This window comes from Sphaerodactylus townsendi, unplaced genomic scaffold (assembly GCF_021028975.2).
Source record: "Sphaerodactylus townsendi isolate TG3544 unplaced genomic scaffold, MPM_Stown_v2.3 scaffold_24, whole genome shotgun sequence".
NCBI lineage: Eukaryota > Metazoa > Chordata > Lepidosauria > Squamata > Sphaerodactylidae > Sphaerodactylus > Sphaerodactylus townsendi.
This window is the reverse complement of record NW_025950407.1, coordinates 329,653-344,807: the sequence shown is the minus strand read 5'-3', so window position 1 is coordinate 344,807 and position 15,155 is coordinate 329,653. Positions and strand designations below refer to the sequence as shown.

The window sequence follows — 15,155 nt, the reverse complement described above, 5'->3', positions numbered from 1 at the left end:
TGGGGGGGGGGGGGGGTGGGGGGGGGGGGGGGTGGGGGGGGGGGGGGGTGGGGGGGGGGGGGGGTGGGGGGGGGGGGGGGTGGGGGGGGGGGGGGGTGGGGGGGGGGGGGGGTGGGGGGGGGGGGGGGTGGGGGGGGGGGGGGGTGGGGGGGGGGGGGGGTGGGGGGGGGGGGGGGTGGGGGGGGGGGGGGGTGGGGGGGGGGGGGGGGGGGGGGGGGGGGTGGGGGTGTGGGGGGGGTGGGGGCCGGGGGGTGGGGGGGGGGGGCGGTGGGGGTGGGGGCGGGTGGTGGGGGTGGCGGCTGGGGGGGGGGGCGGGTGGGGTGCTGTGGTGGGGGGGCGGCGGGGGGGGGGGGGGGAGGGGGGGGGGGGGGGGGGGGGGGGGGGGGGCTGGGGGGGGGGGGGAGAGCATGGAGCTGTGGCTGCTGCTGCTGCCGGCCTGGGGGGCCCTCCTGCTGGGCCTGCGCCTGGCCGCCGCCGAGCGGCACACCGTCTTCTGGAACGGCACCAACCCCAAGTGAGTGCGCCCCGTCGGGGCTCCGGCCATCTCTGCAGCTCCTGCGCGGGGAGACCCCATAGGAAGCCGGGCCCCGGGCCCCAATTGCTGTGCGGCCCCTTTAAGGAGCCTTTGCCCTTCCCTGGAGGCTCAAGGAGGAGAGGGAGCAAAAGGGGGGGGGGCACCGATCCACCAGCTATGGGGCACCCCCTTTGCTGCAAACGAGCCTGTCCCCGTTTGGAGGAACAGAAACAGATCTTGAGGTTTTTTTTGGGGGGGGGATCTTGGAAGAATGGGGGCACATCCTGGCCGCCGAGGGGGTCGCCCCCCCCCCCCGAAGGGCAAGGCAGCAGAGCAGCTGGCCTTCCAACTCTGGCATCTCCGCCCAAGTCTCTGCAGGGAGGATCGGCACCCTTGGGGGGCCCCGTCCGTCCTGGTGGGCTCTGGCTGGCTCCTGGCACGGAGCGGGGGGCGGCTTCCGGGGCTGGTTGTTTGGGATCGGGGGGGGGGGGTTGCCTCCCCGTGCCCTCGGAGGCCGGGCCGCGGGCTGGCATTTGTAAACACCCGCCGGGGAGGCTCGCCTTGGCACCCGGCCCACCCCTGGGCAACGTGACAAGGGCATGAATCAGGCTTTGGCGGAGAAGCCGACCAAGAGAGGCCCTTTCTCCCTTCTCTGCTAGGTGGGCAACCCCGGGGGGGGGGCACAGGGCCCCCTGGCAGGAGAGAGGGAGGGGGCAGGGTTGCAGCTCGCCCTGGCGACCGGGGGATCCGGTTTGCGCCCGCTGGGATTGGGACAGAGCGGCTTTGTGGGTTGCGCAAGGCGGCGCTTTGACAGAGGAGCGAAAGGGGCGAGGAGGCAGAGCCCTGCCCCCTAGGAGAATACAATCACCCTGGTGCACAAGAGGGAGAGAGGCGGGAAAGAACTCCTTGCAGAGCCATTATCATCCTGGGAGATCTCCAGTCCCTGCCTGGAGGTTGGCAGCCCCCTCTCGGAGGAGTGTGGTACCATGGCCTATGGAAGCACTGAATCTCCCCCCACACGCACACACACACACACACACACACCAGGGTTCCCATACACACACACACACCAGGGCCCCCAAGCTAACCTGGATGCCAACCCTGTTGTCGATTTTGGGAGGTTTCAGGCCGAAATTCAACAGGTGTGTGCGGCACTCACTGTGCCTGTTGGGCATCCGCCCGTCATGCCCCCCATTGCAAGGGCAGGAACGCCGGCCGGCCGGGCCAGATTGCCAGCGAGTGTTTCCCGGGACTTTAGGAGTTAAATCTGCAGGCAAGGGTTGTTTTCAAGCTGAAAGGCAAGGTGTGTGTGTGGGGGGGGGGAGGGAGGGGGCTGGACTCTGGAGCCTTTGTTCAGTGGGTTGTATCAGAAGCGCAGCCAGCTGTGTCCTGTTGTGGAAACCCCAAGACCGGGGACTCTGGCGTGCCCTCTCCAGGTGGGCCCATCCCCCTGGCGTTTGATGTTACCTTTAATTACTGGGGCGGGGAGGTCCCCAGGCTCAAACCTGGGTGGGAGCGCTGGACGGCTGACTTTAAAACCCTTCTCGGATTCCTGGAAGGGCCGGGGTTTGGGCCGCCTTTGCACCGCAAAGATTCGGATCCAACGCGCGTTCCTTTTCCAAATACACCCGGGGAGATCTCAGATCTGGGGCGCAAATAGCAAATTCTGCTGCCCGCCCCTGCCTCGAAAGTTGCACCAGGTTGACTCCATCCGTGTCGAAAGAAAAGTCAAGTCGATGCTGCACCCGGATTGTGTTCAGTGTAACTTGTGAACAGGGTTACTGGGTGGCTGTGTAATGGAGTGGAAGCCCGTGTGGGATAGTGGCTCGATAGTCCCCGGGAGACCTGAGTTCGAATTCCCAGCCTGCTGCAAAAATCACTTGGGCCCATTCCGAATAATACATTTTCAATGCACTTTGCCGAATAATACATTTTCAATGCACTTTGCAGCTGTGTGGAATAGCCAAATCCACTTGCAAACAGTTGTGAAAGTGGATTGAAAGTGCATTATTTTGCATGTGCAGAAAGGGTTCGGGTTAGGGCCAGTTAGCATAGAAAGGCGCTCTGCACGTGCGCAGAGTTGCCGTCACCTCTTTGCGGGTTCCAGGCTCCGGTCTGGCTCTTGGGAACCCTTGGTGCCAACTAGCTAAAACCTGGGTGGGATTTGGAAACCGGTTGAGTTGCAGTCTGCAGAAGTTCGTCTGGGATGGGGTCGACGCAACAGGGCAGGAAGGGAAATTTTGCCAGGGGTTTGTTTCCAGATTTTCCCTTCTCCCTCCCCCTCGGACTGTTGACCTCCCTGTTTGTCGAAGCTTATTCTTCGAACTAAATTGGCACGTTGGCACTGCCAAGGGGTGACGGTCAGCAGCGGCCTGGGAGGCAACTGGTGGATCTTGGCACGGCCGGGTTGGAAAGCGGAGGAGGAGAGAGAGAAAGAGTCAGCGGCTGAGCAGCCCTTCTTTTCCCAGGGTCACTTTTACCGCTGGCCGTGGGCCTCTTCCTTCCTGGCAGGGGCCGGCGAGCTGCCAAAGGAAGGCGCTGGGGCACAGAAGACAGGAAACTTTCTTTTTTTTTCCCTGGGCAGACGTGTTGTTGAGCTTTTGTTTTGTTTTCAAAAAAACATGCTTTCAGCCAAGGGCGAAGGTGCTTCGACCGGGAAACTGCCTCTAACCACATTTTCCCCTACAATGTTTCGAGGTCAGCCGGGATTAACGCTTACACCGTTACAGGGACGGCAGAGCAGGCTTGTGGGTTTCCCCCTGGGCCGGCAGCGGTTGCGGTGGTCAGCCAAAGTTCAGGCAGAATAAGCGTGGCCCAGATGTTGCCAGTTTTGGCCTGGAGAACCGAGAACAGCTGTGCAGCGGCTGTATCGTTTGCATCGGCCAAGTCCCGATCTAGTTCCTTTGCGATGAAAATGCCCAGATATTTGCCAAAACCTCTGACAAATGAGTCTCTCTGCCTCCGAAGCGTATGTGCTTGCAGAACCTAAAAAAAAAACCCCTCCCATCTCAGCACACTTTGCATGGTTAGAGTGTTGGACGAGAAACACACGGGTTCTAATCCTTACCTGGCCAAGGAAGGGTAATTTGGGGGCAGTCGCTTTGGCATTTGCAGCGGACGGGGACGTTTTCACCCCGACGAAGGGAGCCCTCTGCTAAATAGATTGGAAGTTGTCGTTTTAGTATTTCCCCGTTGCAGCCTAACCGACCTCGCACGATCGTCGTGAGGGTAAGAGAGGCGAAAAGAAGGCTGTCCGCTCATTTGGGGCCCTGTTAGAGAGAAAGATGAGGGATAAGTGAAGCCAATAAATAAATGGTTTGGTTAGATTCTTGATTTCACAGGAACTGTTTTGATCCTCCCTCCCCCCCCCCCCTTTAAAAAGGCGCCCGTGAGGGTTTCAAAACAAACTTATTTGGTCGCTTCAGTTGGGGACTTGGGTTTATCCCAGCTGGGCTGCCTTCTAGTGAAATATTTTGTACCATCGAGAACTATTTTGTACCATCGAGACTTTGGTTTGGTTTGGTTTATTAGATTTGTATACCGCCCTCCCCCGGAGGGCTCAGGGCGGTGAACAACAGCTGCCAAAATAACAATATCCATAACATAACATCAAATAATAACCAGCAGACATAATATCAATAGACATGAAGTAACTAACGTAGCGTTATAATGTCATTCTAACTACAATTAATGTAACATTCTACGCTTAGGATCAGAACAACGAACATCAGCATTATAACATCACATAACAGTATCAGTAATCATAACATAACATCAATAATACTCAATAACAACAAACATCATTAGCAGCACCACAACCACAATAGGGTAGATGGCGACTTTCTTTTCAATAACATACTACAAAACAATACAGTGACCCAACAGCTAAGCCCCATCTCAACAACAGCTATGTTAGCACAAAAACCCACAATAATAAATCTAAATACAAGAGCACACCAAGTTAAACCTATACCTAAACTAATTTAACTAACACTAACCCAAACTAGCTGACTGTGCAATAAAAATACAATGAACACTACCAATATAATGATGTCAAAACGAAAGGGGGAGACCTCATACGGTCTTACTAACTGCATTCACACACACACACACACCAAGAAAGAGACAACATTTAAAGCCAAAATGTCCATGTAAGTGTAAGGATTTGGAGCACCAGACCCTAATCAGCAAAGCAGAGGAATTTTGCACTCCTCTTTGCCACGGCTAAACATTTATACTTATTAGCTGAACCCAAACTTTGCTGTGCATTATCTCTGGCACGTTGCAATGTCTTGCCCTCCGCCTTACGATAGGGGAGAGCCTTAAAACTTCCGCCTCGTGGAAGACGTTGCCTCTGCGCTATGAACGGCAAGGAATCCGTCATGCATGTCTTGTACCATTGCCAGCTGTATAGTCAAGTTAGGGCAAAGTTATTATTCCCTCTACTTTGCTATGTGGGTTTTCCGAGCTGTATGGCCGTGGTCTGGTAGACCTCGTTCCTAACGTTTCGCCTGCATCTGTGGCCGGCATCTTCAGAGGTGCCTGCCACAGATGCAAGCGAAACGTTTGGAACAAGATCCACCAGACCACAGCCACGCAGCCCGGAAGACCCGCAGCAACCAGGTGAATCTGGCCGCGAAAGCCTTCAACAATACTTTCTTTGCTGCGTTGCTTCAATTCGTTCCAAATGCTTGCAATCACCATTTTACCCATGCTCTTGTTTACAAGTGTGTTATTTGCTTCCCAATTTATTTTATCTGTGATTTATCATGCCATTAAAGGTCATGCTACTACTGGTCACTTCAAAATTCAGCCAGGGTTTTTAAAGATCCCTTCTAGTCGGTTCCTTCTCTTGGAGGCCTTTCATGGCCAGGTCCAGATCCCCGGGGCAAGGAAGCAGACTTGCGGGGTGGGGGGGACATGGTGCCGGCACACCCCAGTCTGCGATAAGGTTTCTTTCATCCCTTTTTTTTCATGTTTTTGCCTCCTGCCAGAGAGCTGGAGCCGTCACTCTCCTCGGGCAGCCAAACCGGTTTGGGGAGTGAGCGCTCCGGTGGCGGCGTCCCATTCCCTGGCCTTCCCACAATTCCAAGGGCCCCGGGTGGAGTTGTTTCCCAGTTGGCGTGGTTAATCTTTAATAAGCACCCTCTCCCGATGTTGGGAATGTAAGCAGAAACCTCCCTGCCCGGTTCTGGAGTCTGGGAAGCGGCTAGCCCAAAGGGGTGTTTTTGGGGCGCTACCTGCGCGGCCGTCCCCCGGATTCCTAGGGATACCTGAGCCAGGTGGGAATAGAAACTCGAATCTTTCTGGCTGCTAGGTTACACCCTTCTAAGCTAGTTTCCTTGGACGGAAAAGGGTGCTGCTCTATATAGACTTACGCTGTTAATCAACCGGAGCTTGAGTTGATTAATCTGTTGGGGGTTGACTTAAGCAGGAAAGAAAAGTAGAGTGGGGTCCAGACCCACACGTGCTTTTTAAACTTTTAACTCTGGTAGTTAAGCAGATTTCCGAGAGATCTTTTCTGGTGCTGCTAAGTAGAACCTCCATTTCCCGAGGCAGTGTATCTCCCAACACAGTTTTAGAGATGGGTTATTGCTTTCGTGCGTTGCTTTGGGACTTCTCGGAAGAACCTGGTGGCCCATCCCAAATGCTGGTTCAGCCGAGGTTTGGTGTTTTTCTGCAATTCAGAAATAAATGGGATATATTCACAGCGGTCTTTCTCTCTAGCGTGGAACAGTACTTTTTAAAATCACTGTGCCGGTGTGGTAGAAATGGTGTGTCCATCAAGATGGAGGCCACCACCAAGGAAGAAAGGTTTGCTATGAAGAAGAAGAGCTGGATTTATATCCCCCCTTTCTCTCCTATAAGAAGACTCAAAGGGACTTACAATCTCCTTTCCCTTTCCCCCCTCCTATGAGGTGGGTGTGTCTGAGATACCTCAGAAGAACTGTGACTAGCCCAAGGTCACCCAACTGGCATGTGTTGGAGTGCACAAGTTAATCTGGTTCCCCGGATAAGCCTCCACAGCTCAAGTGGCAGAGCGGGGAATCAAACCCAGTTCTCCAGATTAGAGTGCACCTGCCACGCTTGTCATTGCCTGCCTCTGTATAGAAAATCTGGACTTTCTTCCTCGGTGGTCTCCATCCGAGTACTTACCGGGGCCGACCATCTTTAGCTTCCAAGGTCTGATGCGATTGAGCTAGTCTGAACCATCCAGATCAGGATATAATTCAATTGCTCCAGACTTAAAGAATTTCCTATGACTGAGACGTTATAGGATTTTGCCGTAGCGGAACTGGTCACGATTGTCATATTGCATTATACTCTTTTAAGAGGACGTGACTTCGTGTAGAAGACCTGGGTGCGAATTTTGGACAACTTTCTAACAATGGGTCTCAGTCATAAGCATGTTGTAATTGTAATTTGTAGTCTGGTAGCTAATACACTGTATTATTGTATTACTTCTGACCACTGAAGAAGGCCAACCGGCCAAAATGTGTCTGATTGTAAGGGTCGAACCACAGAACCCCTTTGTGTGTTGTCATTGTGATGGTGTGTGCATAAAGCCAGCTATTATGGGCCTTCTATAGTACGTTGATGGTTTTAATTTATAATGAATACATCTGTGTTTTTAATACTTAGCAGTTTTATATATAGCACCCCTTTTCATTATTTCTCAACCTTTTAGGTACTTAATTTCTAGTTTGCAGGGTTAAATTTGTTCTCCTTCTCTTTTCTGTTTGTGCGATAAATATATGCACAACTGACCTACCTTACAGGAGTGTTGTAAGGATTTGCAACTGGACGAGGAAGCTTTTTGACGGGCGGTTATTAGCTCTAATGATGACAATCCCTTCCTTCTGCTATAATCTAGTTTGTAGGGTTAAGTTTGTTCTCCTTTCCTTTTGTTTGTGCGATAAATATATAAACAACTGACCTACCTTACAGGAGTGTTGTAAGGATTTGCAACTGGACGAGGAAGCTTTTTGACGGGTGGTTATTAGCGCTAATGATAATCCCTTCCTTCCGATGCAGGTTCCTGTGGGACGACTATGCCGTGGAGGTACAGCTCAACGATTACCTGGATATTATCTGTCCGCACTACGAGGACAACAGCGTCCCCCCACACACGATGGAACGCTACACGTTGTATCTGGTGGATCAGGAGGAGTACGAAACTTGCAAGCCGCGCTCAAAGGACCAGATCCGCTGGGAGTGTAACCGGCCGGATGCCCTGCACGGGCCAGAGCGCTTCTCTGAGAAATTCCAGCGGTTCACACCATTCACGCTCGGCAAAGAATTTCGGGAGGGTCACGAGTATTATTACATCTGTAAGTATCCCTGAGACAGAAGCAACCGTTTTCTTTTGGAAGTTCACTCTAATCAATATATTGTCCGGACAAAAGGAGAGGTTATCCTTTAACTGTCCTGGAACGCTTGGTCAGAGACGGGGTGAGATTTGAATCCAGCCCATTTGGGTCTTGTTATAGCCACGTTCGTGCACATGGTGTAGTTTTGGATTAGGACAATCTGAGTTTAATGGCGTTTGGAGACCAGTTGGGTTCTGAGAGCGGGAATGTCAAAAGGAACGAAGGAGAATATTGTCAACGGCTTTCCCGGCTACCATCAGAGAGTCAGCGTGGTTAAGAGCAGGTGGACTCTAATCTGGAGAGCTGGGTTTGATTCCTCACTCCTCCACACGAGCGGTGGACTCTTATCTGGTGAACTGGATTTGCTTCCCTCCTCCTACGCATGAAGCCTGCTGGGTGACCTTGGGCTAGTCACAGTTCTTAGACCTCTTTCATCCCACCTGCCGCACAAGGTGTCTGTTGTGGGGAAGGGAAAAGGAGTTTGGAAGCCGCCTTGAGTCTCCTTACAGGAGAGAAAGGTGGGGTATAAATCCAAACTCTTCTTCTTCTGTTGTGGAGTTTCTGGGCTGTGTGGCCACGGTCTGGTAGTTTTAAGCATCTAATGTTTTGCCCGCACCTGTAGCTGGCATCTTCGGAGGCACGTTACATCTTACCACGACGTGCCTCTGAAGATGCCAACCGGCGAAGATGCCGGCGAAATGTTTGGAGCTAAAACTACCAGACCTCCGTTATACTGCCCGGAAAGCCCACAACATCCAGAAGGGAGACACACGTCTACAGGGTTGTTTACATGTGAATTAATGTGAATGTGTGTAGCTGCAGGGAATCCACATTCTACTGTGCTTCAAATATTTGCACCCTATGCTAAAATGGGGGAGGAGGGACACACCAAACTTTAAAGCTACCAACACATAATCATGTCTAAATGATTTTTTTAAAAATGGTTTGGATTTATTCTGTTTCACTCCAGATTATCCTGATTGTATGCCCTAGATCTGTGAGTGGGGGACTCTTATCCCCAGTTTTCCTGGTAAAATAAAACGGGTTTTGTTATGGGTGAGCCCCCTTCCCTTTAAAGCTGGGGGTGGGAAGGGGATATATTTGTTTATTTAGAAGAAGAAGAAGAGTTTGGATTTATATCCCCCCTTTCTCTCCTGCAGGAGACTCAAAGGGGCTGACAATCTCCTTGCCCTTCCCCCCTCACAACAAATACCCTGTGAGGTGGGTGGGGCTGAGAGAGCTCCGAGAAGCTGTGACTAGCCCAAGGTCACCCAGATGGCGTGTGTGGGCGTGTACAGGCTAATCTGAATTCCCCAGATAAGCCTCCACAGCTCAGGAGGCAGAACCGGGAATCAAACCCGGTTCCTCCAGATTAGATACACGAGCTCTTAACCTCCTACGCCACTGCTGCTCCATTTATTTATTTAAAACATTGATTGGCTGCCTTTCTACCTTGCGAGATTTGAGATGGCTTACGATGTAAACATAAATATGCATGGGTAAAATGCCATCAAGTTGCCGCCAATCTACGGCAATCCAGCAGTTTTCCAGGCAAGAGAGTTGCAGAGGTAGTTTGCCATGCTCTTCCTTTGCACCTCAACCAGGGGCGTACTGCCAGGGGGACATATGGGGTTGAATGTCCCCGGGCTGCAGCCATTTAGTTGCTTGGGGGGGATTGCTCCCCACATCCCTCCTCCCTCCCCCTGGGTCCATACACTGATTTCAACCCCTGGTGCAAAAAAGTTGCTTGGTCATGGTGGGAGAGGGCAGCCGCTCATACGGGGGCTGATGGGGGGGCTGGAACATAAGAACAAGCCAGCTGGATCAGACCAGAGTCCATCTAGTCCAGCTCTCTGCTACTCGCAGTGGCCCACCAGGTGCCTTTGGGAGCTCACGTGCAGGAGGTGAAAGCAAGGGCCTTCTGCTGCGGCTGTTGCTCCCGAGCACCTGGTCTGTTGAGGTATTTGCAACCTCAGATCAAGAAGGATCACAATTGGTAGCCAAAGATCGACTTCTCCTCCATAAATCTGTCCAAGCCGCTTTAAAAGCTATCCAGGTTAGTGGCCATCACCACCTCCTGTGGCAGCATATTCCAAACACCAACCACACGTTGCGTGAAGAAGTGTTTCCTTTTATTAGTCCTAATTCCCACCCCCACCCCCCAGCATTTTCAATGGATGCCCCCTGGTTCTAGTATTGTGAGAAAGAGAGAGAAATTTCTCTCTGTTGACATTTTCTACCCAACATTTTCTGCTCAACATTTTCTACCCCGTGCATAATTTTATTTAAATCTGGGAAACTCAGATTTTGCACCGGGCTACGTTTTCCTTAGATACGCCTGTGGCCACAACCCTGGTATTCTTTGCTGGTTTCCCATCCAAATACAAACCAAGGCTGACCCTACTTAGCCTCTGAGATCTGGCAAGATTGGGCTAGCCGGGGCTATCCAGGTCAGAGCAGGCATATATATGCTGGCGTGCCACTGACTCGACATTATCTTAATCTGCACGGAACATTATCATCATAATGTGCATTACCTTAATCTGCACAGAAGCCTTGATAGGCAAGAGTTCCACACGGCCACACCTACTTTCTAAAAACATTTGAAGAAGAAGAAGAGTTGGATTTATATCCCCCCCTTTCTCTCCTGCAAGGAGACTCAAAGGGGCTTACAAACTCCCTTCCCTTCCTGCCCCTCACAACAAACGCCCTGTGAGGTGGGTGGGGCTGAGAGAGCTCAGAAGAACTGTGACTAGCCCAAGGTCACCCAGCTGGCATGTGTGGGAGCACACAAGCGAATCAGGTTCACCAGATAAGCCTCCAAAGCTCAAGTGGCAGAGCGGGGAATCAAACCCAGTTCCTGCAGATTAGAGTGCGCTTGCTCTTAACCACTACGCCGCTGCTGCTTTGGTGGGCATCAGGAAAGATGTAGGGACCGTGTTGGAGACCTTCTGTGCTAGTTGGAAGAAGAAGAAGAAGAGTTTGGATTTATATCCCCCCTTTCTCTCCTGCAGGAGACTCAAAGGGGCTTACAATCTCCTTGCCCTTCCCCCCTCACAACAAACACCCTGTGAGGTAGGTGGGGCTGAGAGAGCTCCGTAGAGCTGTGACTAGCCCAAGGTCACCCAGCTGGCGTGTGTGGGAATGCACAGGCTAATCTGAATTCCCCAGATAAGCCTCCACAGCTCAAGCGGCAGAGCTGGGAATCAAACCCGGTTCCTCCAGATTAGATACACGAGCTCTTAACTTCCTACGCCACTGCTGCTCCTTCATTTGTTGTAATCCACCTGCGTCTTTTCCTCCATTTGTTCTAATCCACCTGATGATTTTTTTCCCCTCTCCCGTTTCCCCCTAATAGCAAAGCCGATCCATCGGCACGGAGACAACTGCCTCAAGTTGAAGGTGTTGGTGGCCGGAAAAAGCAGTAAGTATCCCAGCTGCCGACCCCGCCTGCCCCCCCCCCCTCCCACTTTTTGAGACTACTGGCTAAAGGCCGAAATGAGACAGAGCCTCACAGACTAACGTTTCAGCAGACGGGCAGGGGAACCATCCCATCTCTGGGGAAGGGAAGCGGCGTGTCAGCTGAATTTGCCCACAGGAAAGTTCTCCATTTCTGTGGAACTGGAACTGGATAAGGAAGAGGGTATCCAAAGATGCCCCCCACCCCCACCCCCTGCCAAGATGTTACTCACTTGTTCGACATTGCAGGTCCCATCTGAAATTTGGACTACACAGCGTCTCCGCATTTCTCTGAATGACTACTGAGAAATGGCCACTGTCACGCCAAGCCTGCAGGGTAGCAAGCTTGCTTCAGTAAGATCTGGGTTCTTTGCTTCAAAACTCCACTCCAGCCGAGTTCTCAACGATTTTGATTGTAAAAATCCAAAACAAAGAAAAAAAACAAACTTCGGTTACAGAGATCTCTCAGCTAGACACATCCTTTTTGGATCTCTGGGCCACGGGTTCCCGGAACGGGGACAAAGGAATCCAAAAGGGATGTGTCTAGCTGAGAGATCTCTGTAACCGAAGTTTGTTTTATTTCTTTGTTTTGGATTTTTACAATCAAAATCGTTGAGAACTCGGCTGGAGTGGAGTTTTGAAGCAAAGAACCCAGATCTTCCTGAAGCAAGCTTGCTATCCCGCAGGCTTGACGTGACAGCCAGGTTTGCATTTCTTTCTCAAACTGGGGTTCTCTGGCCCCTTCCGCACGTGCAGAATAATGTACTTTCAGTGCACTCTGCAGCTGGATTTGACTGTGAGGAATAGCAAAATCCACTTGCAAACAATTGCAAAAGTGGATTAAAAGTGCATTATTCTGCATGTGCGGAAGGGGCCTCTGTGTATGCGCAAAGGGCCTTTGAGACACAGCCAATTTACAGCGCCCCCCAAGGGTTTTCGAGGCAAGAGACTAAGGGAGGTGGTTTGCTGTTGCTAGCGAGCTGGTGTTTCTTGATGGTCTCCCGTTCAATTACCAGCAAGGGCCAACCGTGCTGGGCCATCCAGGGCCAGGCACAGGGATTTTGTGCCTTTCCCATAATGGTCAGGCAGTCCCCCTCCTGTGAGCTTAGACTCAACCCCGTTCTCCAGACTAGGGTCTGCCACTCATAACCACTACGCCACACTGCCTGTCTGTATCCATGTATTTAAATTGAATGTGGGGGAGTGGAAGCCTTACCCAAGGTAGGCCAACAGTGTCGTTCCCCGTGCTGAGAGCAGCTGAGGTCCCTTCCGCCCGTGCAGGATAACGCACTTTCGATCCACTTTCACAACCGTTTGCAAGTGGATTTTGCTATTCCGCACAGTAAAACCCCGCTGCAAAGTGCATTGAAAGCGGGTTGAAAGTGCATTATTCTGCATGGGCGGAAGGGGCCTGAGAATCCTCACAGCGAGTTTGCGGTGAACGTTTGAATCGGGACTTAAAGACACAAAGACCAAAATTATGGGGGAGGGGGGCGTGTTGAGATTTTTGCCGGTCTGGCCTTCACCGTGCCTCTCTGTTCCCTTCTAGCTCGGACGCCGCCTCGCCGTGCTCCCACCCAGAAGGGAAAACTCCAGGCAGGTAGGTCCCTGGGATGGTCATGAGTTTAGGGCAGTGGTGGGATCCAAAAATTTTAGTAGCAGGTTCCCATGGTGGTGGGATTCAAACAGTGGTGTAGCACCAGTGGGGCTGGGCGGGGCATGACGGGGGCGGGGCGGGCATTCCGGGGGCGGGGCATTCATAATTTCTCTGCTACTGTAAAAAACTCTTACCGTAAAAAAAAAAAGTTCCTAATTTCCAGCTGGTATCTTTCTGTCCATAATTTAAACTCTTCATAGCAAGTCCTATTGTCTACTGCCAACAGAAACAACTACTTCTCCTCTAACTGACTGCCTGTCAAATACTTAATACTTTCAAATACTTAATTTTGTTTCTAGAAATCAAAAGAAGGATGCTTTCCTCAAACAAGGAACTTTACCATCTTTCTAAAACATGTTTTTAAAACAGCCCGACAGGGAGAATTATCCCGTTTTCTACCTTCGCGAACCAGCCACATAGCAAACAACAGGACTTTATGATTTTTGGACCTAATGGAATTTCTAACGGAAAGGCAGACCCAATTAGTAACCCCCTCTCGGCACACACAAATAATTAGTAACCCACTCTCGGGAACTGGTGAGAACCTGCTGGATCCCACCTCTGGTTTAGGGGGAGACCCATACAAAGCCCCAGTGTGGTGGGGAGGGAGAAACTGTGGTTGTATTGAGTGTTCACCTGATTTTATCTTTTCTGCCAAAACGGCTTGAAGGTTCCCCCCGTAACCACCATCCCTTACCTTTATTCTCTTCCTCCCTCCCCCAGATGACCCCGACGCCACGATGCTGCGGAGCGTGGGCCACAACTCCGCGCCACGGCCCTGTGGCCCCTTCACCGTCCTCAGCTTCCTGGTTCTGCTACTTCTGTGGCACGGACTCTGACGCCCCTCGTCCCGGACACGTCATGAAGACACAGGGCGAGCCCCGTTTCCGTGGGGTCGCTGTGCGCTCACCCCTCCCCTGCGAGAAGCTGTGAAGAGCAGTCGGTGTTAGGGGGCTGAGCCCTAGGAGCCAAGTGGGGGCGGCTGTCGACGTTGCCACGGAGACGGTGGGGCAGGGAGTGGCGACGGAGCGTGGCGGTGGAAGTGAGACAGCGAGCACTTTGGAAGCTAAGCTACGGACAGGATTAGCTCAGTGGATGGGCAGCCAGGCGTGGACTACCTCGGACAATCTGGTACTTGTCTCCCCCACTGTGAGGAATCGGACACGTCAGGTGTCGGACACGTCAGACTTGGCTTCCCCCCGTCCCGAAGGACACGTTGCCGAGTATCCCGCAGGGGGTGACGCTCGGATTGTGAAAGGGGTGCCGCAGGACACGCCACGTGGTTGGAATCGATGGACTCTGGGGTGGCACTAGGTACACCGTGACGCCCCGTCTCCCAGCTGCCCACTGGGGACTATGTACAGGACAAACAATTTGTAGGACAATAAACAGGCTGGTCCTGGATTTTTACGGCCCTCCTGATGAATCCGTCTTCTTCCTGCTTAGGATGCCGCTGAACTCGGTCCCGTAACCCCCAAAGAGCAAAGTGGAGCCTGGTGGGTTTCAAATGTCAGAAAACCCAGTTCGATCAGACTGTGATTTTCCGGGCTGTGTGGCCGTGGTCTGGTGGATCTTGTTGCTAATGTTTCGCCTGCATCTGTGGCTGGCATCTTCAGAGGTGTATCACGGGCGAAGTCTGTTGCACACTGTGTCCAGACTTCCCTCTGTGATACACCTCTGAAGATGCGAGCCAAAGATGCAGGCGAAACGCTAGCAACAAGATCCACCAGACCACGGCCACACAGCCCGGAAAACCCACCACAACCAGTTGGATCCGGCCCTGAAAGCCTTCGACAATAGACTGTGATTTGTTCCTTGTGTCTGGTATTAAGGGGTTTGCTTCCTCTGTTTATGGAGGCTCTGTGTTCACGTCAAGGCTAATAGGTTTGTCCATCATTTAGAAACTTGTACAGAGTCAATCTGCCTACCGCCTTGTTTGTTCTGATCAAGTTTTTAATGCCAGGAAGTGCGATTTCCGCTCTCTTCCCGCCACACCTCACAGGATCTTAAAAGTTCGGGGAAAGTGTCAGTTAAGGGAAACAATAACACATGACAGGCGGCAAGGTCATTTGACGACGTTATGACATCATGGGGACAGTGGACAGATCGATGATGAAACAGATGTTTTTTGAGAAGGGGCTAAAAGCAGAGGGCT

General features: G+C 52.2%; 1 protein-coding gene across 2 annotated transcripts; it reads left to right on the top strand.

Moving 5' to 3' along the window:
- Positions 1–386: 386 nt before the first annotated feature.
- On the top strand, positions 387–14,612 carry LOC125425255 (ephrin-A1-like). 2 transcript variants are annotated; one of them, XM_048482853.1, is made up of 5 exons: positions 387–514; positions 7,550–7,845; positions 11,243–11,308; positions 12,893–12,943; positions 13,724–14,609. In XM_048482853.1, exons 1-5 carry the CDS (start codon positions 408–410, stop codon positions 13,837–13,839), a joined length of 636 nt encoding a protein of 211 aa, XP_048338810.1. In that variant the 5' UTR covers positions 387–407; the 3' UTR covers positions 13,840–14,609. The 2 variants fall into 2 exon arrangements, with proteins under 2 accessions (XP_048338810.1, XP_048338811.1); XM_048482854.1 differs by lacking the exon at positions 12,893–12,943 and having other exon boundaries at positions 13,724–14,612.
- The last annotated feature ends 543 nt before the right edge of the window (positions 14,613–15,155 follow it).